We start from the raw sequence: 19,818 nt of genomic DNA on the forward strand, positions 1-19,818 counted from the left end.
GATATAAACTTGTAAAATATTTACTATAAATTAGGAAATAGATTAAAATGCAATTAAATAGTTTGAACATGAATGGCAAAATTATCTAAAGCAACAAAAAGATTCAAATTAAGCATTCAACCTTCCATGACATCTCCTCACCGACGCGGTGACATCTACCAGAACTTCATACACTCCACGATTCTTCCTATTCCCCTCACAATTTTGACATTCGCGCCGTCTTCATGTGTTTACAAAAATCCAAGAAGTCGTTACCATTTACAGTTCCGCCAGCTGATGGGGCTCAACGTCAACGTTCCGCCAAATTTCTCATATTTTGAAACACCCTCGACATGTCTCTGTGCTCTGCCGAAGAAATCGCGGAGAAGCGCCGAATCGCCCTGGAAAGATTAAATGCAAGAAAGCAAGAAACCACGACCAGAACCGCCAGTTCCCCGGTTATAGCCAAAAATCCACCTGCGACAGGCAACAATGCAGCCAGTTTCCTTGGAGCCTTTCGGAACAATAACAACCCCGACCGCCATCTCAATCAAGCTCGGATATCAGCGCAACCGTACCCAAAGCAAGCTCCCTTGAAAACCCTACCAAGTTCCGCATTCCAGCAAAATAAGGCTCCAGAACTGGCACCAATTTTTGTTCCGAACAACATTCGAGTTGTCCATTGTCGCAGTGCAATGGTAACAGCGAGTCGGTTCGGAGTTTATATGTCCGAGTACCACGGGAAGGCGATCGATGTATGCAAAACGATCCCTTCGAGGAGTTACGGTGGGTCCCCCAAGGGAAGTCAACTTGTTAGTTCTCAATAAAAAAATCTGCTTCGTTTCAGATGGCGACAGAAGACTGTGGACCTTCGATCTCAAGCAGTATGAGCTTGTCATGGAAAGGTTCGAAGGATTGAAACCGAATGTAGTGCTCGAGGGCATCCACAAGAAAGTTTTGGATATCTTCAGAGAGGAAAGTAGGCTGGATGATGGCTCGATGTTGTCTTACATGGCTTCGATTTCGGAGCCTCTGCGGGATTCTTTGCTTCCGTTTCAAAAGGAAGGAGTTAAGTAAGTTCCTTTCTAGTCGTATAACAATATATGGTGATACAGACGAAACCTGGACCGCAATAAGAACGTGGACTGGTTAAACTTGCGGAACTCATAGCGTGAATATAAGAAATTCCTAAGATGTGCGAAATGGGGCTCCTTTAGGACGTACTGTGAGGAACTGGAAGGTGAAAGATAGACTGCAGAGTCCTTTACGGGGATGAGTCGGCCAAAAGTGAAGACTCAATGGACTGGACGAAGGTCGAAGATCGTCGTGTGGGACCGAACTCGACTTAGAGGGGAGAGCTACCCGAAAAACCTAGAAATTTGATGAAATTTACCTTGAAGGCCCGCTCCACTGCGTTATCTAGGTTCAGGGATATGGTGGGTCCTTTGTGCGTTTCGATCTCTCACGTGTCCTTTTAGCCGATGCGTGGATCTGCACCGGATCCTGAATATTCCTCAAACAACTTCTTTTTTTTTCATCACGACTTCCCGAGATGCTCCCCTTGGGAGGACCCACTCGTCGGCCATCTTAGGAGAGTGGATTCATTCCACTGCATGGCATGGCCCGCAATGCAATGGTCGCCTCTCCTTAGCGTGTAGCCTATCCACTTCCATCTTCCGCCTTCCGATCACATCGAATACAAGTGCCAAACCTGGGCGCCGACCAAGTTCTTCGTTGGAGGTTGTGTCAGGCCAACCTACTCCGATGATACGACACAGACAGCTTGGAACTGTGAGTTGGGGCTCAAGTATACACTCAAAATCTTCCTTGTTTGTCGTAAGAGGCTCTACCTAAACGTCAACGTCGACAATGGTATCGAGGGGTCACCAGAATTCTCGCTTTCTCCAACTCGAACGAGAATTCCAACGGTATAAGCTGGACTTTCTAGACCTAAGCAAACTAAGATCGGGGAACTCTGGGAGAGTGCTCCTTTCCCTCTTTCGGCAATGTACTTTTGTACTCTGGAAAGACTGGTTACAGACGCGAATCCCGGGTCTGGTTGCTTCCGACGGCTAGCGCAGGGCGGGCTCGCTTCACTTGGGAGCCGGTTTCTGACAGACTTAACTTTTAAGATTCCGGTCCACATTAAGGAACGAACCTTTCAAAACATTCAAGCACTCGAGGAAATGACACAGTCGTGGCACAAAGAAGTAAACTTGGCCAAAAGAAAAATCCTGGGAAAAAAACAACCGAGAAACTGAACAGATCAGATGGGAAAGAATTATGGAACCTGGCAAAGGCGCTAAAGAACTGGCTTCAGCCGCAAAGACCGACTGAAACCTGGACTAGTCTCCAAACAGTAAACTTCCTCTCGTTCCTGAAAAGTCAAACAAACCAACTCAGCCCTGATCTCGAGCTGGAAGACTTGTTCTCCCCGCTCGAGAACACGGTACGGACCTTCCTATGGAAGCTGCAGCGGCTTCCGGACAGCATCCGTCCTGATCAGAACGTACGTACACGAGTCCAGTTCCTTGAGGGCGCAGGCGTATGTGTGTCGGGTGGGAGTTGTGGTTTTAAAGCGGTGGAGGTTGTCTCTCAACAGACGCAGCAATCCAGACTCTGTAAGACCCGATCTCTTGTCGAAGACCGGATCACTTGGGAGCCTTAGGTTCTCCCCGTATACTATCGCCGCGGGGCTGGCAGCAAATTCTTCTCGGCGGGTTGTTCGTAGGCCGAGCAGGACGAGAGGCAAGACTTGAGTCCAGGACGGATCGTCGCGTGCCATAATGGCGGATTTCAGCGTCCGATGCCAACGATCTAGCATCCCATTGGATTGCAGGTGGTATGCAGTAGTTCGCTGGGATTTGAATCTCAGAAGTTTGCCTAACTCCGAAAAAAGGGTGGATTCAAATTGCATTCCCTGGTCAGTGATAGTTACTGCAGGGACACCAAAGCGAGGAATCCACTCCCGATAGAGGGCTTCGGCACAAGATTGCGCCGTAATGTCCTTGAGAGGTATTGCCTCAGGCCACCGCGTAAACCTGTCGATAATTGTAAGGCAATACTTGAAACCGTGCCAGTCCCGCAAAGGGCCTACGATGTCTAGTTATATTGTGTGAAATCGCCTGGTAGTGCGTGGGAATGAGCCCATTTCTTTCCTTACATGCCTGGTGACCTTACACTTCTGGCATGCGATGCACTCTCTGATCCAGGAGTTGATGTCCTTACTCATGGAGGGCCAGAAGTATTTTTCGGTGACTAGTCGATTTGTTGTCCTGATGCCTGGATGCGCTAAGTCATGAAGTGCGTTGAACACTTCCTTGCGAAAGGTGGCCAGAATATATGGTCGGGGTCCCTTTTCCGAGTATTCGCAGCAGAGAGAGAGGTTCGAGCCGAAGATGGACAACTCCCAAAATTTGTATTTAGGGTTGCATTTGAGGCTCTGAAGTACTGCGTCATCCTCCTCGAATGAGGCGGGGATGTTAACCTCGGAGACACGTGATAAAACGTCAACAACTATGTTATCCTTGCCGGACACGTGCTGTGTGTCGGACATAAACTGGCTTATAAAGCTCAGGTGTCGAAGCTGACGAGAGGACGTTTTGTCGGGCTTCAGTTTCAAATCATATGTGAGAGGCTTCCAATAGCTGTTAGTCATTTTCTCTCCACATAGTCCGTAAGCCAAACGGCGAATTGAGGCCTTGCGGAGATTACAGGCGCCTGAAAACTAAGATAATTTCCAACCGATACTCTACTCCACTCATTCATGATTTCGCGCATTCATTGTCAAACTGCCGTATTTCCACGGCCGTGGATCTAGTTAAGGCGCTGTAGCTCCCGAAAACATACTAAAAACGCCATTTGCACACCTTTCGGACTCCAGTTCACCAGGATGGCATTTGGCTTGTGTAACGCAGCACAGAAATTCTATAAATTCATCTATTCTGTCCTTCGAAACTGAAGCTTCTATTTCACCTACATGAATGATATTTTGGTCTCCTCTTCTTCTAAATCTAAACATTTAGACCATCTTCAGAGCATTGTTCAACATCTTCTTCAATCCAGGGTCGTTCAGGACATTGAAAAATTCTACAAAAGCATGTTTAATTTTTCGGCCGCATGATCACCTCTGGCGAAATTCAACCAGACCCAGACAAGGTTGAATCGATCAAAAACTTTCCCCTTCCAATCACGGTGAAGATTTGCGAAGATTCTTGGGCATGTTAAACTGTTAAACTTCTATCGTCGTTTCCTGCGGCCTTGGCGCTCATCATCAAGCGATCCTCAACGCTTACTTGTCTGGGCCCAAAATAAAAGACCCCCGCGCAGTTACGAGGTCTACTGAGGTCGTCCAGGTATTTGATACTGTCACACTTCTGGCATTTCCTCGCCCAGATGGGCTCCTAGCCATATTCGTAGATGCCTCAAACACATCGGTAAGCGCCGCTCTTCACCAGCAGGTGAACCAAACCTGGCAACCGTTCAGCTTCTGTTCGAAACAACACAACCGGCCGATTTTCGTCAGGAAATATTCCACGCTGTACACATTTTTGCGCACCCAGGCATCGGGACGACGAACCGGCTAGTCACCGGAAAATACTTGGTGCCATCCATGAAGAAGGACATTAACTCTAGAGCCAGACAGTGCATTACATGCCAGAAGTGCCATCAACAGGTACGCAAAAAAGAAAGTATGCGTATTACTTCGGTCGACTTCCACACCATCCACATGGACATCGTTTGCCCTTTGCGGGAATCGCACAGATACAAGTATTGCCTCACAATAAACGACAGATTTACGCGGTGGTCTAAAGCAATACCTCTTACTGACATTGCTGCATAATCATGTGCCGAAGCCTTTTGTCGAGAAAGGATCCCGCACTGTGGTGTACCAGCCGAAATCACACCCTGAAACCAATTTGAGTCTACTCTTTTCTCGGAGTTAGCAAGCTCCTGGGTTTCAAGCCACAAGACCACTGCATACTATCTGCAGTCCAATGGAATGCTGGACTATTAGCACGGACCCAAATGGGTCTCCTTGGCGAGATTGAAAATTTTCGCCGAACTAAAGGACGCTTCAGAAAAGCGGTAACACATATTCCGCGTTCCTCCACTAAATCCGCGCGGTTTCAGCTGGGGGCGGAATAATGTGGCGACTCAATGGAGACGTGAGTCACTGACTGCATCGCCGGCAGTATGAACGCTTCAGCCGATGCCCTGAACTACCGCCGACACATCTGGTTCCTTCTTCTAGCCGTAGCCGCTGCGCCGACCTGACAAGTGTATTCTGCCTCTTAGAGTCGTGACTTATTTTTTCAAGTACTAAGTGAAATCCGTTCAAGAATTACGGCGACCAAAGTCATCCACGATGACGAGCAACTCAAGAGGTGGAAACAACACTTCGTCACAGTTTTTAACTGAATTACATCCGGTGCGGTTCCTCCTCTTGTCGATGAAATGGCTAATCACCACCATGCTGATACGGACTGTTCCTCCAATCAGAAGAGAAATCATGTAAGCCATCAATACACCAAAACCGAGTAAAACCGCTGGCTTTAACGATGACACCGAACTGTATGTTGCCGACGCATTAACAGCGCTAGATTCAAGTCTGCTTTGCGCCTGTTCCAGAGTGCGATCGAGGTTTGCGAATGGGTTTTCTAATGTGCCTAGCGTCTCTGTTCATCTTACGGAATTGGCGGCATTTCTGGCATCAAGCGTTATGAGGAGAACTGTCCGTCGAGATCGGCAGCGGTGCGCCTCGGCTCGATGAACGGCATCCATAACAACATTCACCGTGGATCTCCCTGTTCTAAGCCCGAACTGCTCTTGAGGATAAGTGCCCGGCAGCACGGATCGCATCGGCGAGTCTACTCCTGATGAGCTTTTCAAGCACTTTCCCGACGGTGTCAAGCATACACAGCGGTCGGTATGCAGACAGTAGCTCCCACCTATGTTTGTGGACTGCTTTCCGCGCAAACCAGGTACTTCCAATACTTCCTTGCTAACCGAATAATCCGCAGTCCGTTGTCATTGGTATCCCTATGTAAATCCCTACTTGACTGTTGAAATCTGCAAGTATGATTTTGATATCATACTTGAGACATATTTTGCCTGATTAAGAAATTTACTCCGAGCACATGTTCAACTGGATGGTCACTATAATATATGGTGTAGTGGCTTTTCTCCAGGAAACCGGTCCCTGTCCAACGCATTTCCTGCAACGCTGTTACATCAGCCTTATATTGGGACAGGGTATCGGCTAGCTGCTGAGCAGCATTCGGTCTGTACAGGGAGCGCACGTTCCATGAAAAAATTGGCAAATCGTTATTTCGTTGTCGTTGGCGGATTCGCCGTTTTAAAGTCTATCCTGCTCGAAGTTCCTTCCGTGGCTTCGTAACATCGGTTTTCCATGTAGGGTTGTCAACCCTACCCAACCCTCAACCTGGAGAACACTTGCTCCAATTTGTTCCGCTTTTAGGCGCGGGAAACTTGCTTTGTTAAAATTGTTTCCTACAACGTAAGATATTTTCAACCAAAATGCGAACTGACGAATCATATAATGAAATATCGTCGGTGCCTCCTAAAGGCACAGTAAAAATTATTGTATCGTGTCGAAGTGTTCAAAAACCATTGGTCTTCTCATTGCCTTTTAGGCCTCGCTTACGTTTCAATAGGACACTCATGGACCGAACACTGAACTGTGTTTTAATTTTAGATTTTCCAGATTGAAGCCCTTTTGATTAAAGCAATTCTAACACTACCTTTACTGTATCTCGTGTTGTCTTAATTCCAGGTTCGGAATAAGTAAACAGGGTCGCGTTCTAATTGCAGACGAAATGGGCCTCGGAAAAACATACCAAGCTCTAGCCTTGGCTGACTTCTACAAGGAGGATTGGCCATTGCTCATCGCCACCACAGCGTCAACCAGGTAACCCTTCGAATTCTTTGAAATCTTAATTTTGTTTTTCCAAATTCATTCGTTTGATTCCCCCACGAAGAGATGTCTGGCTATCTCAAGTTCGTAAGCTCTTAACCTTCGTGAATTGCCACCATATAGCCTGCATAACAGCCAGTCAGGAGTGTTTTGACGATGCCAAAATAGTGATTAGCAGCTACCCTATGCTCGAAAAATGTCTAGAAAAGCTCGAATCTATGCATTTCGGTGTCCTAATTATGGATGAATCTCATACTTTAAAAAATTTCAAATCTAAATGTACAAAAGTCGCCGACAGACTCGCGAAAAAAGCAAAAAGAGTGATTTTATTATCCGGAACTCCAGCACTTTCCCGTCCTGTTGAGTTGTTTTCGCAGCTAAAGATGTTGGATAGGGGATTCCTCAATTATATGGATTACAGTGAGTTGAGATGACTGGAAGGCTTGGATTCATATTTTAACTGTTTTTGGTCATTTTCAGCGGTTCGTTACTGCGAGGGGAAAGCAGGAAACTTCGGATGGGATGCGAGTGGACAATCAAATTTAGACGAACTAAAAGTGATTCTATGTAAGAAGTTCATGATAAGGCGAACGAAAGCAGAAGTTCTACCTGAGTTAGCGGAAAAGAACAGGTAATTATTTTTAGAATAATATTCGTTTGAAAAGAGTACACATATCAAGGAAGATACGGCGTTGCTGCAGGGAGGGGAGATTAAGGCTGCGGAGTCGTGACGGATAATCAATCCGTGGAAGGGTTCTTTTTGTAAAAGTGGGTCCGGGTGAATTTGCGTTGTACAACTTCAAGAGCGCGGCAGTCCCGAATGCGGAAGGGGGACCAGACTACATAGCAATATTCAAGTACGTTTCTGACAAGGGAATTGAAGAGTGTTAAGGAGGGCTGGATTGAGGTAAAGTCGGAGGAGGAACGTAGGATAAACCAGATATTTTGGAAGCTCTTTTGATGATGTCAACGAAGTAGGAATTGAAGTTTGTCGTCGAATATTATACCCAGGTCTTCGAAGGAGGTCAGTAGTGAAAGGGGTTATCCACTGAGAGACTAGGAAAAGGCTTTGGTGAAATCGGTATAAATAGTATGTACCTCCTGTCGTGAATTCAAGCATTTAGCAACAAAGTTGGTAAAGACCAGAAGGTTTGAAGCCGTAGATCTATGTTTCACGAAACCATGCTGCTCTTTGACAATGAGGTGACCGAAGTGCACGGTCAACCAATCGTGGACGTATCTTTCGAGGATTTTGGAGCAAGAGGAGAGAAGGGAAATGGGGCGGTAGTTCACAGCAAGAGAAGGGTCTCCGCTCTTGAGGATAGGGATGATAAGAGCCTCTTTCCAGAGACGGGGAAAGTAGCATTCATCTAGAGTTTTGTTGTAGATTATACTCAGGGGAAGGGAAATGTGTTTTCTTCAGTTAATGAGGAAGAGGTTAGGGAGCGCATCGGGACCAGGTCCGAGATTGGGGTCAAGATCACCAATGAAGAACTCAACCAAGGAAGGCGTAAGGAGAAGAATGGCCAGAGATTCGGAGCAGTCTGCAGCTATGAGAAGTGTAGAGGGAGGTGGAGGGCTGGAGGGATAAAACACTGAAGAGAAGTAGATGCAGAGAAGGTCGCAGGATTGTGGGGAGTTGGCAGTGAAGACAACGAAACTGATAGAGTAAGGGAGAGATTGAGTGGGATTACGAGAATTGCGAGCGTGTGACCAAAAGGGTTTTAAGTCACCGCAGGCAAGGGTGGCTTCGGCGTTCAATAAGTAACTCTTACGCGCTTTTTCTGACCATAGACTTCACAGTAGGGCGTATAGTCTTAAAGTGAGCAAGGTCGGCATCTTTCTTAGAAGCCCGAAACTTCTTCCGCAGTGTATGTTTCAAGCGAATGTTAATAAGAATTTCCATTGTGAACCAAGTTGGATACGTTTTGAACGAGGGAGCCCCGCTTCAAATTCAAGCGCGGGGTGGTGAGCGTCAGTTTTGACATACGGGGATGTGCATGGAAATGAAGAGAGGTGCCGCTCGGGGAGGTTGGAAAGGAAAATATCGAGAGTGCGGCCCAAGGAGTTTTTGGTGCTCTTGAAATTCAGGGCAGAGCAAGTGTTCATAAAGGAAGAAAGTGGCAGGGAAGAATGGGAGAGGTTGTTGGAAGGAATTGGAAGTCTAGGATGATTAGGCCAGTGGAGCATGGGAAGATTAAAATATCTGCAAAGGAAGAAAGGGAGGAAGGAAGTCTGACAGCAAGGAGTTCAGACAAACTGTCAAACAATTCTTCATACAGGTGAGAAGGGCAACCACAGGAGACATATACAGAAGATACAATGAACGAAAGGAAGTTGGGCGGGGAGACATGAAGAGCAACACAATCAAAAGGACGGCCAGAGGAGGAGAAGACGAGTTCGGCGGGGAGTGTATCTTTTATTGCAATTAGGATCCCACCGCCGGTGGACCTTCGAGATACTTCCCGGTCCCTGTCACAGCGGAAAGTTGAGTACCCTTCGGGGAGCTCGGAATTTAATATGGCATCGTCCAGCCAGGAGATACAGATAGCATGGTGTTGCTGAACCAGCGCAGATAAATTGAAGGCCGCCAGCTTGGTTCTTAAATCCCTAAGGTTCTGATAAAACAGACGGACAGTAAACATAGATCCAGTTATATAGCTCGGCGAGGCAGGCGGGTTGCCCTGAAATTTACCCGCGAATTGGGGCGCTTGTGTGGCTTGATGAATACACCTTCAGGCCAGAAATAAGGGTTGTCGAGGATGTTAACTTCGTGTGGATAAGTCACCTTGAAAGATGCACTCATCCGGTCGGTGTTGTTGTCTTTTGTCAGTTTAACGCAAGACAGAGGAGAAAGTAAACTAACTTTGCTCTTTGTATACTCCAGAACATCGTCCATAGAAGTTGCGAACGCTAGCCTGGAGATAAAGAGCTATTTATGGATGGATGGATGGAGTGTCAGGCTATATGGCAGCGGCGGGAAGTGGAGCTTTGTTGGTGGCAGGGACAATGTCAAAAAGTGGGGCCGCTGTGGCTTGCTGAGGAGACAGCGGATGTTGCCCCGTTGTAGGTCCAATGCAGGCAGACAGGATCGGAAACTCGGTTGACCGTAACTCGTCGGATAGGGACCGCTGGAGGTGTAGAGCCAGTGGAATCAACCCTGATGTAGGAAGGCATTTCAGACGAAATCAACTCAGATTTAGAGGCCTGGTGCATAGACTCCTGAGATGATGTTAAGACTACACTGTTAGGCACAGTAGTTATGATGAAAGAGCCAAATAATTCTTATGGTTGAAACCGTTCACGAGTTTTCAAGGGTTTCTAATATTCTTGGTCCAGAAAAACAAAATATTTCGCTATCTTACACACTCTCATCTATAATTCCTTTGTCTTCTCTGACTTTCAGAGAAACTGTTTATTTAGACCCAGCCTTGATAAGCCAAAGTTTAAAGTTGCGCCATTTTTCAAAGATAGCCTCCCAATATATGACTTACATAAAAGAAGAGGATCTCATTCAGTACTATGCAGAGACGGGACGCGTGAAATGTGAAGCCATATGGTAAGGTCTCCCCCCGAAATTCGGCGCTAAACTTACTTCTATAACCCATCTTACTTCTAGTTCCTATTTGAAAGGGATTGTCAAGGAAAAAATCAAATTCATCATTTTTGCTCACCACAAATGCGTGCTTGACGCCATCTGTGAATGTCTGAAAAATCTGAAAGTCCAACATATACGGATTGATGGTTCGACGAAGAATGAAATAAGAGCGGTAAGTACGTTGAGAAATCAGTTTTTATCAATGAGTTGGGATAAACCGACCGAGATCTGATCCCATGACCTTATTTTTGATCCCATTTTATAGGAAAAAGTAGAAAAATTTCAAACAAAGCCCAAATGTCGTGCCGCTGTCCTGTCTATAAGAGCCTGTAATGCTGGTATAAGTTTGACTGCTGCACAATTAATCCTGTTTGCTGAACTAGATTGGAATCCAAGTGTAAGTATGACCATAATCTAGTCTCTTTCTAGCAAGAGTTGTTTCAAGAACATATAAATTCTAGGAGGGATGATGCATTGTTCACTTCAGCTGCCTTTTATCCGACACTTTCAAATACATTCCCTTCCCCAAAAAAGTAAATAATTTAATGTTCTTTGACACAATTTAACAGACTCTAGCACAAGCTGAAAGTCGGGCCCATCGAATCGGCCAAGAAAATGAAGTAATTTGTCGATATTTATTGGCTCGTGATACAGCCGATGATATTATCTGGCGAAAGTTGCAAAACAAACAAGATGTCTTGAATAAAGCTGGACTTTTCTCAGAAGATCTTCGAAATAGCGAGCACATCGTCGGACCAAATTCGGTAAGCATTCAAGGCTTTATATTTCCACTCTCGTTCACCTTGCTTTAGGTAACTTTCTTATTTCATTAACTTGAATGATTTGTAGTCGGGAAATATCGACAAATACGTTGTCAAGACTCCTCGCAAAACAAATCCAAATTCGCTGGATGTGAGTACGTCTAGTGATGATGACAATCGGCCTGCCCAACTTCCTCAGGATATATCGGAAACGAATGAACAGAATGCTAACTACGATTCATTCGAAGATCTATTGAATGATGGGGACGACGATGATTTTGCAAATATAGACTTTTGATCGAATGTATGCTGCTTGCATTGCTTAATGTGAAACGTGCACCTGTTTCGTTGACTGTGAAGTTTTTGATAATGTTTTGTAATTGCGTTGAACGAATAAAGACAAATATTTATGGATTAGAAAGTTTTTTAGACTGTTTATGAAGATACGTGCTCAGATCCAATCCCAAAGGGACTTCACATGGCATTTGTAATAATACCTTCTCTTCACAATCATCATCATCATCAACGGCGCAACAACCGGTCTTTTATCCGGTCTAGGCCTGCCTTAATAAGGAACTCCAGACATCCCGGTTTTGCGCCGAGGTCCACCAATTCGATATCCCTAAAAGCTGTCTGGCGTCCTGACCTACGCCATCGCTCCATCTTAGACAGGGTCTGCCTCGTCTTCTTTTTCTACTTCTAGACTATTCGGGCTGGATCATCCTCATCCATACGGATTAAGTGACACGCCCATCGTAACCTATTGAGCCAGATTTTATCCACAACCGGACGGTCATGGTATCGCTCATATATTTCGTCGTTATGTAGGCTACGGAATCGTCCATCCTCATGTAGGGGGCCAACAATTCTTCGGAGGATTCTTCTCTCGAACGAGGCCAAGAGTTCGTAATTCTTCTTGCTAAGAACTCAAGTCTCCGAGGAATACATGAGGACTGGCAAGATCATTGTCTTGTAGCGTAAGAGCTTTGACCCTATGGTGAGACGTTTCGAGCGGAACAGTTTTTGTAAGCTGAAATAGGTTCTGTTGGCTGCCAACAACCGGTCGCGGATTTCATCATCGTAGCTGTTATCGGTTTCCTACTGCCTCGTAGAAGGCATCCTTCGCCGACTCTGCAGTCTCCTCTGTAGGGGCGTGAACGTTAATGAGGCTTATATTTCTAAACTTGCCTCGCAAGCGCAGAGTGCATGACCGTTCGCTTATGTTTTCAAAGCCGATAACAGCGGGTTTCATTTTTTGGCTGACTAAGAAACCTACTCCGAGCACATGGTTTACTGGATGACCACTATAATATATGGTGTAGTGGCTCTTCTCCAGGAAACTGGTCCCTGTCAATCGCATTTCCTGTAACGCTGTTATATCAGCCCTATATTGAGACAGGGTATCGGCTAGCTGCTCATCAGCTTTATCTCTGTACACGGAGCGCACGTTCCATGAGAAAATACGCAAATCGTTAATCCGTTGTCGTTGCCGGGTTCGTCGTTGTAAAGTCCATCCTGTCCGAGGCTCCTTTCATGGCTCCGTAACATCGGTTTTCCGTGTAGGGTTGTCAGCCCTACCCAACCTCCAACCTGGAGGACCAGTTGGTACAGTTTGTCCTGCGGGAGACTCGGCTTCATCCTTCTCCGTCTGCAGCTTTTCGTTACGAAAGAGCTCCCAGCGGTCACCACGTGGAGGTGGAGATAGGGTTTGGTAGTAGAGCTGTTGGTGTTGGTTCAGCAGGCATCTCCCAGGTTTTATGCTCCATCGTGGGTACCACCCCACGTTTCGTCCCGGGACCTATACTACCCTTTGACCACTTCATAATAGCCCACTAATACATAATGTAATACTACGACACCTCAAAAATTAACACCATACAGTTTTTTTGCCACCTGCTGGCGTTTACTGGGCAAAATATGCTTCACTGTCCTACACTGCTTCTAATCATCATCAACGGCGCAAAAGCCGGTATCTGGTTTAAACCTGCCTTAGTAAGAAGCTCAATACATCTCAGTTTTGCGCCGAGGTTCCCCAATTTGATATCCCTAAAAGCTGTCTGGCGTTCAGTTGAGTCTACACAGACTCCCTTGGAAGTACACTACTCGGGAGAACAAGTCTCATAAGTGGGAGAAAGAGAATTGGCGGTTTCTGCAAACCTTTCCAAACGAAGGTTTTGCAAGGGGACCTAGGACACTGCGAGAGCGGCTGTTACCAATGGAAAGGTGAGAGCTGCTCTACTATCCTTTGAATACTTCAAAGCACTTGGCATGGATGGCATATATCCAGCACTGCTAAAGGAGGGTATAGAACAGTTAGAGCAACTTTTAAGAAATATTTTTCGAAAATATCTTGTTTGCTGCCTTTCACTTGGCAGAAGGTGAAGGTAGTCTTTACACCTAAGCCTGGGAAGGATGACTATTGAAATCCAAAGAACTTCAGACAAACCAGCTTTACATCATTTTTGCTGAAATGTCTGGAAAACCGATTGAGGGTCCCATTCGCGAAAAGGCAATCAGGCAGGTCGCACCCACTAAATAAAAACCAACATGCTTACCATCACGGAAAGGTATGTGAGTCTCCTCTTCACTTCTTGGTTCAAAGATAGAGGAAGCAACTCTGGAAGGTGAGTACGCGATGTGGATGTTCGTGGACATTGTCAGAAAGCATGGTCTTGATGAACATTTAATTAAGTGGATCTACGCTATGCTAACGCAGAGATTGCTGTCTGCTGAAGTGGGTGTTCGCTTCTGTTGTTAGATAGCGATGAACCTAACAACAGAAGTGACGAAAGGCTGCCCTCAATGAAATGTGTCATCAGCACTTCTGTGGAGTATGCTAGTCGACTCCCTACTATGCGAACTGCAAAATCTGAAAATACACGTTCAAGTTTATGCGGATGATGTGGCTGCGCTGGTTGTTGGTCGAGATCTCGAAACGGTGAGTAGAAAGACACAGTAAATCCTGGTATTATTTACAAAAAGGAGGAAACTGAATGGTCTTCGCTTTCCAGAGAAGAGGGGTACAACCCTTCAATTATCCGAAGAAGTGAAATATCTGATGATCTGATAAAGATGAAAAAGCTCTCAGAGCTTATGGGTTATGTAAGCGGACCTTTGCCTCGGCATGGCGACTTAGGCTTCAGGTAGTAATGTGGGTATATGTCGGTATCATTAGACCGATGTTCGCTCATGCATCCGTAGTGTGGGGGAGTTTTCGCTATGAACTACCCACACTGCAAAGAACTATGTGTCTGGGTACCGCCGGTGCCATGAAGACAATATCCAGCGCAGCTCCGAAGGCATTACTCAATTTACATAGACCACTGCAATGAGAGTAGCTCATAAACTAATTTGATTAGATCTATGGGGAAACAATGGACGTGGGGGCATCCAGTTTTCGCAATGCCTTCTGATTCTCGGATCCCCCCCCCCCCTGTTTGGTAGATGATATGAGGTTATCTTGAAACGAATTGAAAACTGGGTCAGGATATACTAACATTTTCTACACCAATGGCTCAAAAAGAGAACAGGATTCTGGACCAGGAGTCTACCTCTCGAATAAAAACAAGAAGTTGGCTTTTCCCTTGGGACAATATACAGCAGTCTTTCAGACTGAAGTTTATGCTAATCTAAGGGCGGCAACCTTGATCATTGACGAGCGTTTGAAAGGCAGGCGCATCCCAATCTGTAGCGATAATCAAGCTGGATTGAGGGCGTTGAGCAGTCCTTTGATCACTTCAAAAAATCGTTCAGGTATGTAGAAATCGATTGAACTCTGGTTCTAGATTCAATGCGGTGGAACTTCTCTGGGTACCCAGTCATTATGGTGTAGAGGGAAATGCAATCTCGGCTGCTTTAGCAGAAGAGGGTTCAATTTTCCCCATACCCGGACCGGAACCAGAAATTCGGGTGTCAGTAACATTGGCTAATGCCAGGTGGCTGAGCCTTAATGCTGTTAAACACACCAAACTTGTCCCGTCAGAACCAAACAAACATACGACAAAGTTTATCCTGTCAAAAAGCGGGAAGACTTGCTAAGGTATTCTAGGCATTCTGACTGGCCATAATTTACTACCTAGCCATATGTTCAGAACAGGACTTCTCTAAGGTAATGCGTGTCCTTCCTGTAATGAGGAAGCAGAATCCACGAAACATATTCTATGTGATTGCCCCGCCTATGAACGCATCAGACATCAGATTTTTCATGCTGTTGTGCTACAACTACAGCGGGTAGTATTACATCAGAATCGAGTACAATGACCCACTAGAGTCTAAGTGCTCAGAGGCTTTGCGTAGAGCATACCAGATACACTCGTTGACACTATTGAAGGCTTTCTCGTAATAGATAAAGAGCAAGCGTTGCGAAGATCTAGACTCCACGCACTATTCTAAAATGATCCGTAGAGTATTGATGAAGTCAATGTAAACGCTACCTCACCTCTGCCCTGCGTGGAGCGTGACAGAAAGGACCATATTCTCTTCTTTAGTTACATCTTTCAATCAGAAAATCCATCTATCCATAGGAACACAAGTCATCCACCAATTGTACACTGTCTAGACACAAGATTAACAATATCCTAAAATTGGGAACGGTTTAGACATCGAACAAAACTGATCATATATGATATTCGATACGGAAGTTGAAAAACAGTCTCAAGTCTAATCCTGAGGAAATGACGATAACCCAACCATACCTATAACATGCAACTCAAATTCAAAAAAAAAAAGAAATTGGATGTTTTCGTCTCCCACCAACCTAATCTGATCGTCCAAAAGTGAAATGATCGCTTCATGTAACACGGGCTCCAGATAAACTTGAATAAAACCCTATTTTTTATAACCGACCCCAATCAAAGAATGACCTGCCGAGAAATAAACTGTTAAGGAATCTTGGATCAATGCTATCAGTCAACCGTAAATTGCACTATGAAATTGCTTCACGCAGCGTTACTTGGATAAAATGGTGTCTTTAGTATTCGACTCATCAACGAATGTCTTAAATCCTAAATCTCCTATGTTGTGCGCTCTGTTCTTCTCTATGATTCTCAGTACTGGATGACAATCAAAGACAATGGACGGCGCCTTGCGATTATAAAAACGAAAATATTGTATTGGGTCAGTGTCGTGGCAAAATGGAGACATTCGCAATCTAAATGAAATGAAAAAACTGCGGCAAAAGTCACTTCAATAATATCGTCATGCAATTCGGACTGATGGGAACTCACTAGCAAAGATTGCCCTGGGCATCGAAGCCGAGCAAAAGGCGAATTGGAACAATGGCTGTTTGATAAGGCTAAAGTAGAAGAAGTGGAAGTATTTTCAATTTCACACGCATATCTCCCACAAAATCACATTACTTTAAATTAATATCGCAGCATTCCTTGATAAATATTTCAATTCCGTCATACACACCCACATATTACAGGTTGAAAAATTTTTGTAGTATTTTCAATCATTTTAAGCGCAACTTTATGTTTTTTGTTTTTTATTTATTAATCCACTAGCCATTAACATTTAGGAACCTTCATTTTTAGTATCTGCCGTTCAAACCCCCTCTTGAATAGTGCAGGGATCAAACGTGAAAGTAAGTATACCGATGGTGACAATTAAATTTATTCTATGAAAACTGAGAAAAGCCTCAAAAAGGAGCTTGTTCCTACCATTTGAGCGCAAAATTATGCCATGATTTATCGCTCGCTGCGGACTAGGGTCAATCAACAACTGAAAAATTTGAATATGCGTTCAGATATTCCCTTCTACTGTATGCTGTAAGCCTAATCTCTCCTTTTACCATGAGATCCAAGGGCGGTAAGGTAAAGATGTCTGATCATAACTTCTATCGCCCTGATCGAGCAGACCTACTTCTTGACGTAGAATTTTACTACCAACTATTGTCTATAGGGAAAATACGGTTAAGGGACAACCTTCCTATTCTTCAGAATACTTCGTTAGGCTGGATTATTGCAGGAGGAATCAGTGGAACCATGAGCAAGGACAAAATCACGTGCGGAATCGAAGTCGAAGAGTGAGAGACAATGCGAAGCACATTACGCTCGGTGGACCAAACGAACTGCAGAAGGTAGACACGAAGTTTCCCTGCATTTCACCACCGATCTGGCAGCTCTAGTCGATTCCAAGAACATGGCTCTTCGCAGATTCCGCAAGCTAGTACGTCAGCCGGGGTTACAAAAGGAACATATCGAATTTATGGAGGAGTATCTGACCTTAGGTCACATGCATGCTGCTTTTACTATACTGAAGGTATACATGGATTACCTTTGGCATTTTTCAGCCTCTTAAGGGTCAACTGAAAACAGCCCAAGTAACCTTTTCAGGCCCTGTGTTCCAGCAGTCATTTGGAAGGAGTTTCCAAGCGGTTAGTCGGCACCGTCTAAGATTTCGGCCTTCCTCTTTTGGTTGGACGTTCCGTTAGCAATACCATTGTAAAGAGGGTCGTTTTTTAAGGATTCGTTTGCAAAACAAAACCTTATTAAAATCGGTTCAATGTCTGTCTGTCCGTCTGTCTTTCTTTTTTTTTTTGAGGTGGAAATCTTCAAAAGACACTGGCCTGGACACGCCAGCGTGTGTGATTCTTACCCACTAAAACCACCCCCGACTCCTCCAAGCCCCGTGGAACCACCGTACGGTATTAAATCACAGGGCCAGAGTCAGCTCATTTTAGCTTGGCCCCCTTTCGTCTCTACGCGGCGTACGTAACCCCAGTCTTTCTGACATATTAACATTCTTCGCACCAGATTCTCTGGTACGAACACCTCTCCTAGAGTCTCCTCTAGGTTCTTCCTTTCCACCACAAACCTTGAACAGTGGAAGAATACATGCTCTGGGTCCTCAGGGAATCCATCGCAGTTTGGACAATCGGGTGAGGTATCTAGTTTAAACCTGAACATGTACTGGCGATATCCTCCATGCTCCGTGAGAAACTGAGTAAGATTATAATTAATCTCACCGTGCCGTCTCTCCAACCACTCCTTGATGGCAGGGATGGGCTGTGTGTCCATTGGCCCTTTCCCGAGCGATCTCTCAATTTGAATACGGACAAAATTTTTTTTACGGCGCTTGGTGATGAGGACGGCTTCCGTTTTTTCCTCCGCAAGTGTCAGACCAGATCTCTCTAGCCAACCCTTAACAGCACTGATCGCTTTGCATGAGTATAACTCAGCATCTTCGAGATGCTTTGCGACCACAACTAGCGCTATATCATCGGCGTAGCCCACCACCATGGCTTCCTCCGGAAGGGGAAGATTAACAATATCGCTTTACATGATGTTCCACTGCAGTGGGCCCAGTACGGAGCTCTGTGGGACACCCGCGGAGACAATGTTCTCCTGGGGTCCGTCATACCAAAGCCTCCGTTCTTGTAAATAGCTGTTGACAATAGCTGCAAGATAAGCGGGAATACCAATCGCCAGAGATTCCCGTATTAGGTTTCAATTGGCCGAATTGAATGCATTTCTCACATCCAGGGTCACTACTATGCAATATTTGCTAGTACAGTCCTTTCCGTGGATTGCATCTTCGGCCAAGCCAGTAACCATTTTGATGGCGTCAATGGTTGATCTGGCTTTACGGAACCCATACTGCCCATCTGAGAGACCTCCCTGGCTCCCAACAATCGGGAATAATCTATTATTGATTACTCGCTCTAGCATTTTCCCCACAGTGTCCAAAAGACAAATAGGTCTGTAGGAGATTGGCTCACCTGGAGGTTTGCCAGCCTTAGGCAGTAGCACCAACTTCTGTCGTTTCCATGATGCAGGAAATATCCCCTCAGACATGCACGCTTCGAACAACTCAGCGAACATGTCGGGTCTGCATTTCACGGCAAGCTTAAGGACCATATTCGGCACGCCATCCAGACCCGGAGCTTTGTTATCTCCTATCCTAACGCAGATCTCCAGCAGCTCGTCACTGGTGACTGGCGGTATTACCGTGTCGTTCTGAGGTCGCTGGAAGCTGTCTATGTTGTATATGAGCACCTCCTCTGCATGGGCGCGTCACACGCTTTGGCGATGCATTGGGCCACATGGGCAGCTAGTTCTGTAGAGACGCCTGCTTTATTAGTTCGGTCTAACCACACCTCCATGAAGGTCTGCTCATCCAGAGCTTTAACGGATCAGCCTGATATCTTTCTCGGTTTCGGGCATGATAGGTCTTTGCCCGGTGACTCCACCCATAGCCCAAAGAAGATTGCCTGGTGATCGCTGTGGGTGTAGTGTTTGCTGACGCACCAAGACATACCACGTGCCAGTGCAGGGACTGCGGCCCCTTGCATTTGTCTCTCTGCTACCCCACTCTCGAGCCCAAGCATTGAAGTCACCAGCAATCACCTTGGACTACGACCCATTGTGTCGAGAACAAGACGGTCAAGCATTTCCTTGAATTCGGACAGTGTCAGGCTTGGTGGGGCTGAACAGCTGTACACATATACCCCGTTTATTTTCGCCCACACAAAACCGCTGTATGTCTGATTCGCAGTACATTGTATGGCTTGTCTGTCTGTCACAGGCCGTTTTCTAAGAAAC

General features: G+C 45.6%; 1 protein-coding gene across 1 annotated transcript; it reads left to right on the top strand.

The window, feature by feature from the left end:
* Nucleotides 1-22: 22 nt before the first annotated feature.
* Nucleotides 23-11,687, top strand: LOC119647191 (SWI/SNF-related matrix-associated actin-dependent regulator of chromatin subfamily A-like protein 1). Its single transcript, XM_038048002.1, has 10 exons — nt 23-765; nt 827-1,052; nt 6,776-6,910; nt 6,981-7,336; nt 7,397-7,547; nt 10,323-10,475; nt 10,536-10,686; nt 10,780-10,911; nt 11,084-11,278; nt 11,364-11,687. The coding sequence occupies exons 1-10, from the start codon at nt 333-335 to the stop codon at nt 11,571-11,573; spliced, it is 2,142 nt and encodes a 713-aa protein (XP_037903930.1). The 5' UTR covers nt 23-332; the 3' UTR covers nt 11,574-11,687.
* Nucleotides 11,688-19,818: the final 8,131 nt, after the last annotated feature.

Source organism: Hermetia illucens, chromosome 1 (genome assembly GCF_905115235.1).
Source record: "Hermetia illucens chromosome 1, iHerIll2.2.curated.20191125, whole genome shotgun sequence".
NCBI lineage: Eukaryota > Metazoa > Arthropoda > Insecta > Diptera > Stratiomyidae > Hermetia > Hermetia illucens.